Source organism: Martes martes, assembly GCF_963455335.1.
Source record: "Martes martes genome assembly, contig: scaffold_262, whole genome shotgun sequence".
In the NCBI taxonomy this organism is placed as follows: Eukaryota; Metazoa; Chordata; class Mammalia; order Carnivora; family Mustelidae; genus Martes; species Martes martes.
Window position 1 is genome coordinate 45,756 of NW_027666634.1, and position 10,545 is coordinate 56,300.

General features: G+C 37.2%; 1 protein-coding gene across 2 annotated transcripts in view; it reads left to right on the forward strand.

The window, feature by feature from the left end:
* The window catches only part of LOC308337870 (ubiquitin-conjugating enzyme E2 E2), a gene marked incomplete at its 3' end in the record, with an annotated part of 33,820 nt that extends 24,290 nt beyond the window's left edge, over positions 1–9,530 (forward strand). For both annotated transcript variants that reach the window (XM_080831412.1, XM_080831413.1), the window contains exon 4: positions 5,937–9,530. In XM_080831412.1, the coding sequence (XP_080687538.1) occupies positions 5,937–6,051 (115 nt within the window). The remainder of the gene's footprint in view (positions 1–5,936) is intronic.
* Positions 9,531–10,545: the final 1,015 nt, after the last annotated feature.

The following is a 10,545-nucleotide window of genomic DNA, read 5'->3' on the forward strand; positions in this document are numbered from 1 at the left end:
CCTGGGATCGAGCCCCGCATCGGGCTCTCTGCTCCGCAGGGACCCTGCTTCCCTTCCTCTCTCTCTGCCTGCCTCTCTGCCTACTTGTGATCTCTGTCTGTCAAATAAATAAATAAAATCTTAAAAAAAAAAAAAATGTTTATTTCTTAATAAAGAAAAATGCTGGGATGCCTGGGTGGCTCAGTTGGTTGGGTGGCTGCCTTCAGCTCAGGTCATGATCCCAGCATCCTGGGATCGAGTCCCACATCGGGCTCCTTGCTCAGCAGGGAGCCTGCTTCTCCCTCTGCCTCTGCCTGCCACTCTGTCTGCCTGTGCTCACTCTCTCTGACAAATAAATAAATAAAATCTTTAAAAAAAAAAATGTTGAGTGATAAAAGTGAGTTTACTGCCCATTACTTGCTGTCTTTGAAATTTTATTTCTTTTTTTTTTAATTCTTTGCTGTTTTAAGAGCAATACAAGACTGTGTCTGAAAAAACATGTGTTAAATGATCACACTGAGAGTATATTTTATAAAAGGAACAGAACATTTTATCACTTATTTTATTTTGCCCAGTTTTAAGCTGGTTATTATTTCAGCTTTATTACTTAAGCTCCTAGATAGAAAGTGTCATATTACTTTCTTACATGTGATATTTTAATTCACATGGCTGTTTTATCTTTTAAGTTGTCCTGAAAACTGTATTCTTTAGTGCACTCAAAGCAATTCTTTACAGTGATTATTACATTCATCAACTTAAATATCTTTTATCAACTGTTATTGCAACTAACAAGTAAAATAGTTTTGTTGGTATATTTTATTTTGAGAATAATGGAAATTTTGATTTTTAAATTTATGTTATCAAAGGTGTGTTTTTTTACTGTTTTTTGTTCATTTAGAACTTTTTATTTAGAATGTCTGCTTACTTTAGAGGCTTACTGAGATGCTTTAAAGGTTTATCTAAATCCCCATTTGTGTGGAAGCAGCACATTTGCTCAGATGTATAATAGGCAAAAACATTCATTTTTTTTAAAGATCATTTATTTGTTTATTTGACAGAGAGAGACAGTAAAAGAGGAGGGAACACGGTGGGGGGGCGGGGAGTCAGAGAGGGAGAAGCGGCTTTCCTACTGAGCAGGGAACCCCATGCGGGGCTTGATCGCAGGACCCTGGAATCATGACCTGAGCTGAAGGCAGACGCTTAATGACTGAGCCACCCAGACACCCCTCAAATTCATTTTCTATTCCAATCCTTAGAGTGTACAGACTCTCTGCACCTCTGACCTGTATGGAAGATGAAGGCTAGTAATAATGTGAAAGGACCAAAAGGAGAGGTATAGCTCTCACACCAGGAGCCAAGGTTCCTGCCGTGGCACCTGCTGTTCCTTCTAACTAGAATCTAGCACTTTCCCCTTCTCCTACACCCACCACACTGTTGTCAGTTCTCCTGATGGTTCATGTTACAACTATTTTATCTATTTTACCCACTTGGATGAGAATGCTCTCTTCAGTTTCTATATTTCAAATTCTAGTATTTAGTTGATGTTCATTGTACCTATACATGAATAATTATATTAGGGTACTGACAACAATTGAATGCTTCCAGTGTTTGAGGCTATGTGCAGAATGCTTTACCAGCATTATCTCTTTTCATCTTTATGACTAACTTTGAGTATCTACTAGTTTTAGACAGTATTTTATAGATGGGAAGAAAGGCTTAGAGAGATTAAGTAACCTGTCCAAGGTCACATAGCAAGTAAGTGGCAGAACTAGGATTTTAGCTTTGGCGTTTCTGACTTTAGAGACCAAGTGTTTTGAGACTTTGCTATGCAGGTCTTCCATTTGCAAAATAGATACAGGTGAATCTTTCTAGAATAGCATTGCTCCAGTAGAACTTTTTGCTATGATGTAAGTGTTTTGTATGTGTGTTGTTTAGTACAGTGGCTACTAGCCATATATGGCTGTTTAGTACTTGAAAGGTGGCTAACCTCAGTTAGTAAAAGAACTTCTAATTTTGCTTAATTTAAATTTAGATAACCATATGTGATTAGTGACTATTGTATTACACAGCATGGATCTAGAAAAACAAGAACTTCTCAAGCTTAAATTTATGCTTAATTTCAATTTTAGGTAAATTTTGACTTTTTAAAATTGTGCTTGTAGTTATGTAATTATACTGCATAAGTATTTGTCCCCCTTCTCTCCTCTCTTCCCACCAGCCACCATTATAGTCTAAGTGTCAGGAATTTTTAAATACTGCTGTTTTTAGATCATCACTGTAGTGCCCATAGTTAAGTAAAAGACCTTTATGAATATTATAAAGTATTGGGTAAATACTTATTTTTAACTTTTTAACAAACTAAAAGCAATATTGCAAATCATTGTTTTTAGATGGATTCATAATATATTGAAACTGGAAAGCATATGGTCTGACACTTTCAAGCCCAGAGAGAAAATGGCACTTCCCATGTGCAGTTTAATGAGAAAGCCAGGACTAGCGTTCAGTTCTGAGAGTTCAGTGTATTGCTTATTTCAGTGATAGAATGGATATGTCTTATGCACTCAGAAAATTTAATTATAATTAATGCAAACAAGGAAAATGGAGAATTTTTATCCATGGTTATGAAGTCCATTTGACAGGTACTGGAGTTATTTTGTCTGGAGAAGTTGGGGGGGGCCACCAGAGCTGTGTTTTAACTGTTTTCAGAGCCATAAAATGAAGGAGAGATTAATCTTATTCTTTGTGATTATAGGGAGTAGAACTAGCACTGTTTGGTTAAATTAGAAGGAAACCATTTTCTTCTAGAGAGAAAGGCTTCATTTTCAGTCAGAGTTGTCCAAAGAGATAGCAGATGACTTCATGAGGTAATACCTGCTTAATCTCTGGAGGAATTATAAATGAATCTGTTTGCTTATTTCAGAGGGATTTTCCAGTTGTCAGATGTGAAGTAGTACTAGAATGGTATTTTTCAGTTGCTGGACCCTAGAAAAATGAAGTATGTTTTTATCACCTTTGTCCTTTTCACCTATAGATTGTGACTCATTTTTCCTCTTATTTATGTCCTTTTGGAGTATGTAGCATGTGATTTACACAGTTTATTGGCATATGTAAAACAGCTTATTTATTTGTTATCAGTTCCATACCTAAATTAGTAAGTGAGGTTTTTATTTTCTTCTTTATTCATAACTTTTAAATTTATAAGAAAAGGACAACATATGAAGAACATGAGGAAATAGGAGCCTGGCATGGGTTTAGGGACATAAATTAATATCCATCAGTTTGATAGGTCCCATATTATTACATGTTATTTCATAAACACCACTTCTCAGACATAGTCAAGAAATAAAAATATTACTTTTAATAAACTAATAAAAATTAAGTTAATCATCTAATGCAAATTTCTTGAATAATTATTTGGTCATATACATACCTTCAAGTCTATCAAACTATGTAACAAACTGGAATCCTCGTGGTTTCCCCCTCTTCCCTTTGATTCTGGAAAAATATTTTCATTCTTGGAAATTGAGTAAGGGCTAGAGAGAAAATTTGTGGGTTTTTTTGGGATGTGTGTTTTTTTTTTTTTTTTAACATAAACATTCCATGATCTAGTAAATCTTAGGATTAAAAGAAAATTCAAAATTTTAAAGATTTCAAATGAGAGTTCACTAAAAAAACTACCATTGCCCTTTATACATACATGTGGACTGCCTGCTTCATTTATGCCCATTGATTGGGACATATATTTTAGCACTTTGGTCCAATATTATGAAAAGATAACTGTCATTCATGTCTGTAGGCTAGGGCAAAATTCTGTGGTCTAATGCATCAGAGCAGAATGATCTAAGACCTGCATCCAAGTGGTGAACTGAAAGAAGGTGACAGATTCAGCTGCAAGTGCTGGAGGATAATCCTTGCCTGAAGCTAGGACAAGTTTCTGAAGAGTGGCAAAACTGCTTATTGTTTTCAGCAATTGACATTTTGGTATTAGGCTCAAGTTAGCAGGCAAATGGAGTAGTCTTTGGATTTCAGGTGGCAAGGTAGTGAGTAAGGGGTTCTGCAGATGGGGGACTGGTACTAATCTGAGCCTACCAGGGCAGCAGAAGATGGCCTAGAATCTGAGAAAGTAGAACTATAGAAGCCTAGGAGTTAACCACCTTGGGTAGGGTAAGGCAGGATGGGATAGGAGTAGTCTCTGTTAGTTCTTTTTGAATTAACATGTTCTCCAATCTAAGATGAAAGATTTGCCCTTCCTTGCAAAGCCCTTGTGCATCACCTCAGTCTGGTTTATAAATGATGTTAAACAGTGTTATGATCCTACTTTGCCAATATTTGGGATGTGAGGTAGGAGAAGGGACAGACAAGTTTTGTTTTTTTTTTTTTCCAAAGGGATATTTTATTACCTTATAGAAATAGTAATAGTAATTCCTAATTCTAACAATACATCCTTGATTTAATAACTAAAGAGGGTTAATTTTTTTAAAAAAGATTTTATTTATTTATTTATTTAAAAGATTTTACTTATTTATTTGACAGAGAGAGATCACACATAGGCAGAGAGGCAGGCAGAGAGAGGAGGAAACAGGCTCCCCGCTGAGCAGAGAGCCCGATGCGGGGCTCGATCCCAGGACCCTGGGATCATGACCTGAGCTGAAGGCAGAGGCTCAACCCATTGAGCCACCCAGGCACCCCTAAAGAAGGTTCATTTTTATTTTATTTTTTAAATAATATATATTTTTAAAATTAAAATTTAATTAATTAACATATATCATTAGTTTCAGAGGTAGAGGTCAGTGATTCATCAATCTTATATAATACTCAGGGCTCATTACATCGTGTGCCCTCCTTAATGTACATCCCCCAATGACCTCACCCCTCCTCCACCCTCCCCTGAAGCAACCCTCAGTTTGTTTCCTATGATTAAGAATCTCTTATGGTATGTCTCCCTCTCTGGTTTCATCTTGTTTTATTTTTTCTTCTCTTCCGCTATTTTGTTTCTTAAATGCCATTTATCAGCGAGGTCATATGATAATTGTCTTTCTGTGATTGACTTATTTCTCTTAGCATAATATTCTCTAGTTCTATTCGTGTTGTTGCAAATGGCAAGATTTCATTCCTTTTGATGGCTGGGTAATATTCTGCTGTGTGTGTTTGTGTGTGTGTGTGTACACACACACATACCACATCTTCTTTATCCATTCATCAGGGCAAATAGGTTTTAAGAGAGGACAAAGTAATTATCTTTTACTATCCTGTTGCATTGTTTTCAGATGCTTTAGAAATTTTTAGAGTTCTCATAATAGATATTTTGCCTTGGATGACTTCTTAATACACTGAAACAAATGCTTATGCACTTTGTTCTAAATCTGAGGGGGTGTGAGTCACTTCTGGCACTATCCAAATGGCTTGGACTATCTCCAGGTGGCTTTAGTTATTGTGATACCAGAGGAACCTCATTATAAGTTAGCTTTGCCTGAAAGGTAAAATGGACTCCAAGTGCAGCATTGAAAGTAGTTTCTAGTATTTATGTAGCAGACTTATTCTGTTCTTAGTCTGTATTAATGGAAAATCAGTAAATCACTATGTAGAATGAGGTGAAAATACATAGTATTTAAAAACCATGGAATGTGAATCACGTAGTATTCTGAATATAGTATAATGGACAAAATGTTTTAAGTACTAAATTTAGGGTAGCCTCCTCAAATATGTAAATATAGGTGTTATGAAACAGTAAGTATTTATCAAAATGATCATATGGTCATTAGCTAAAATTGGTTTATTTTACTTCTTTGAATTATGTGTAGGCTAGATGTGTCCAACTTGCAAGCAACGAAAAGCTGTTAAACAGTCCTTCTGGTTTTTGAGCTCACTAGAGGTATGGGTTAATGGATTGGTTGGTGACATAATTTTTTTTATAGAGAAATGGAGTTGCACATGGTTTCTTTTTTTTTTTTTTTTAGAAAGAGAATGAGAGAGAGAATGAGAGGAGAGAAGGTCAGAGGGAGAAGCAGACTCCCCATGGAGCTGGGAGCCCGATGTGGGACTCGATCCTGGGACTCTGGGATCATGACCTGAGCCGAAGGCAGTTGCTTAACCAACTGAGCCACCCAGGCAGCCCTGCACATGGTTTCTAATGTCATCGTTTTCCGCACTTGAGATAGTCTTTCATTCCCCTGGTGCCATCATTTTAAGAAGTTAGGAGTTTGAGAGTATATATATATTTTTGTTCTTTTTTTTTTTTTTTAAAGTAAATGCTGTGCCCAGTGAGGGACTTGAACTCACAACCCTGAGATCAAGCATTACATGCTCTATTGACTGAACCAGCCAGGTGGTTCTTTTTGTGTGATTTAACCAGGGGATTCTTCTGTGTGTACTTGAAGAAGATGTGCAATATATTTTTATTGATGCACTGTTTCTTATACTAGAACCATATATTCTGAAGTATGCTTCAAGTAAAAAATATTCTTTTTTTTTTTTTTAAGATTTTATTTATTTATTTGACAGAGATCACAAGCAGGCAGAGAGGCAGGCAGAGAGAGAGAGGTGGAAGCAGGCTCCCTGCGGAGCAGAGAGCCCGATGCGGGGCTCTATCCCAGGACCCTGGGATCATGACCTGAGCCGAAGGCAGAGGCTTTAACCCACTGAGCCACCCAGGCGCCCCCAAGTAAAAAATATTCTTGTTGAATAAATAGTAACTTTAACTGAGGGTACTGCTTTAAAATTAAGCTTCTCAAATGGGAGGTGGGTGGGAGGGTGAAATAGGTGAAGGGGGTTAAGAGTATACTTAAGATGAGCACTGAGTAATGATGTATGGAGTTGTTGAATCACTATTTTGTACATCTGAGACTAATATAAAACTGTATGTTAACTACACTGGAATTAAAACAAAAAACAACTTTTAAAAATTTTTGTTTTCACAATTTTCATGGTGTACATTTTGGTGTGCATTCTCAGATGAATTAATCATGATATTGGTATATAGAAGAAATTTATTTAGTTTCAGCAAAACAGTGTTGTCCAAAATATGAAGCTAGCACTATTAATTTAAAAATTATTAGACGCATTATTGTGTTTGTATTTACTTTAGTATTTTTATCTGTGAGCTATAAATACTAGAAATGGATTGTTGGCTTTATGTTTATATTCATTTAGGAAATGTTATAATAAAAATAACAAGTTAATACTGGCAACTTCAAAAAAAAAAAAAAAGAAAAGTTAGGGATTAGGAGTAGGACATAGCCAAATTGAGTATAGCTCTGTAATCAGCCTGTTGGGGACTCCTTACTGTGGATTTCAGAGATGGTAAATTTTGGTTAAGCAGACTTTCAGTCTTCTATGTAGAAGGTAGTCAGAGATAGATAGATGTTCACTTGGACACATACACATTCATTTGGACCCATACATGTAAATGTACCCAGTGACATCAGCTCCATGGACAGGCCCATTAGCTGGGAATCCACCTGGAGAATTCTGGCTAATCTATAAAATAGAGACTATTTGAATAAGCACACTTTCTGGGTAAGCGATTAGGCAGGTTTAAGTTGTTATTTATGTTTTTACAACATTGATTTTATAAGTTATACATAGTCAAAAACTGTTGGGATTGACACCCCATATTCTACTGGAGACTTGGGAAGGAGGGATTGTCTACTGAGGTACTGATCCCTGTGGGCTTAGGTTAAGCATCTCTAAGTGCTTATTAGAATTAGGGTAGGATAGAGCACAAATGCATTTTGCCACATTGTTAAGGGGTAAGAATTTGTCACAGGGATAGTAGTAACCTCCATGTTTGATAAAAAGCAGCTGGTCAGAGATTAACAGGGAAGCCCTGTGAATAGGCTTAAAATGGTATCGGGGCGTGGGAAACAATAACATTACATTCTTGAGTAAGAATGTGTAAGGTACTGGTGTATTCAGAAAATGACTATTACTAGGTTAAATGAATAATAAAATAAGCTGAGTAGAGTATATTTTGAGATTAATGTTCATTTTCCATTAAACAAATGTTTTCTAAGGGCCTATTATGTGATCAGCATTGTGCTGGATACTGGGGTTGCACTTATAAGCAAGACAAAAGGGATCTATAGTCTTTGTGGACTTGATGTTTCATCTGTGAAGATAGATGGGAACTTTTATTTAAAAAAACTAAAATTGTCTTACAGAAAGGGAAAAAGATATAGAGACATATAAACAATAATTGCTATGGAGAAAACAAACAAAGGATGAGTTTTAGAGAGGGGTTCTACTTGTACCTTGGGTTTGGAAGGCTTTTCTAAGAAGGTGACATCTAAACTGAGAAGTAAATGAAGAAAAAGTGTTAACTGCATAAGGTGTGCAGAACTCTTCGTGTACCAAGCTGCATGTGTGGAGACCCTAAAGCAGGTATGTGCTCTGGTGTTCAGGGAACTGGAAGAAGTCTGGTGTGGCTGAATTGAAGGGCAGTGGGGAGTGGGCAGAGGAAAGCTGTGGCACAATATTGAAAAATGAGGCTGGGGCCAAATCCAGTAGAGTTTGGCTGTTATAAAGATTGTTCTGGCTTTAGACTGGAAGAGCAGGGTGTAAGATTGGAGGTGATAGTCATCCGGGTAAGAGAGGCCTGTATTCTGGTTTAGGGTGGTAGCAGTAAGAATGGGAAAAGGGAGATTGGAGGTATATTCTTTAAAAGGGGATTGATAAACTGATAGATAGATGACAGAGTTGGGGGGGATGTTAGAGGAAAGGGAGAATTTATCAGGTTCGAGTCTGTTGGGGAAATGATGGTGCCTATTCTGAAATGGGGAAGATTCCTGGTGGGAAGTGGTTTGGCAGACAAGATCAAGAGTCTGAAGTAGGAGCAACATGATCTGCAGATGCTGCTGTGTCACCAGGGCAATGTGACTGTAATACTGTGCCCAGAGCTGGCTCTTCTTAGGAACTATGGATAGCACTGTGAAGATTTAGACTTGGTCATAGGGAGTCCGGATTAGGTATCGACTTCCTTTGGGGCAGATGGCCACATGAGTAGTCTTTGGAGTCTCTGCCTGGTTTGTAGGGATAGGTGGACATACTCAGCCTGCCAGGCAGTGCCTTTCCTGCCCTACCCTTGTTTGGTCCCTACTCTGCTTGGTCCTCCTCTCAGTACTGCCAAGACAATGCCCAGTGCCTCTCTCTAGGTGCCACGTTGGATGCTCTCCTTGCCCCACCTTAATCCCTACCCTAGATAGACTGAGGACCTTTTTACTGTTTTTAGACTGGTATAGATTTGATTAGCTCCCTGTTGAAATAAAAGCTTCACGGAATATGAAAAAAAGTACTAAACTTAATCTGAACAAAAGACACAGAGTTTGCTTTAATTAGGCAAAGCATCTATCAAGGTTTATCAAAGCACAAATTAGTATTTATAATATTCTCTTGAATTGTTTGCCTGGGCATGGAGAAAAAATAAAGTGAAATAGATGAGTTGCTGATTTATGGGAGAGTTCATTTTAGTCTGAAAATTTAAAGTAATTTTTTTTGTCTTTAATATAGCAAAGGTATGTATCTACAAATATGAGAATTATACCATGGTCATTTTTACTTAGAAAAAAAAGAAAAAGAGTTCTGTTTTGGATATGTTAATTGTAAAATATGAGACATCCAAATGAAGTTGCCAGATAAGCAGTTGAACATGCACTGGAGAGCTGAAACTATCAATTTGAAGTTGTCATCATAAAGATACTTAAGTCCACAGAAATTGATGAATATATGTAAAGAAAGGGTATGGTAAGAGAAGAGGACACAAGACCAAGCCTTTTGAAACCATAGCCTTTAGAGACGAATAAAGAGGAAGGAGACAGAAGGAGTTTGTCATTTAGGGAGTAGGAGCAAAACCAGGAGGAGGGGGAGAGGACTCAGTTCTTAGTAGGTCTGAAATTGATCATGAATAAAATTTTCAAGTGAATAAAAAACTGGAATAAGATTATAATTACTTACTCACCAGGACAGTAAAAAATGAATAAAGATTATCAAGTTGCATTGAAATTTCAAGAGCACAGTTGACTTGGGAATAATGCGGGGTTTAGGGTCATCAAATCCCCCTGAGCCCCTTCACTGTTGAAAATCTGCATACAACTTTTGACTCCCCCAAAACTTAACTACTAATATTGTTCAAAGGCCAACTGTAATTTCTTTTGTAATTTTCCAAGATTGTTCATATTACCTATTCAACCAGACTCTTTAATTGAGCTCAAGAGGGAAGGCTTTCCCCTTGGGAAGCAGGGTTCTGCCCACCTGAATATTGTCTAGTCAGGCTCAGGGGCAGGTTAATTAGGAACACTTGAGAACTCATGGCTGGACTTTGACTGTGGACTGAACACAGGTAGTTGTGTGTGTGTCATTACTGTCTTTCTCTTCATCTAGTGTATTCTCATTAGAGAAGTCATTGCTGATAGTATGGCAATTTATTGTTTCTAGCTCCTATCTCTTTGAACACAGAAGTGTGATCAGAATACACTCTTCATTTTTGCCAGGGAGAAAGAGCTGTCAGGCATATTATACTTAGAGAACAGCAAAGGCTACTCTTAAAGCCAGAGTTGACTTAAGTGTGCTCTC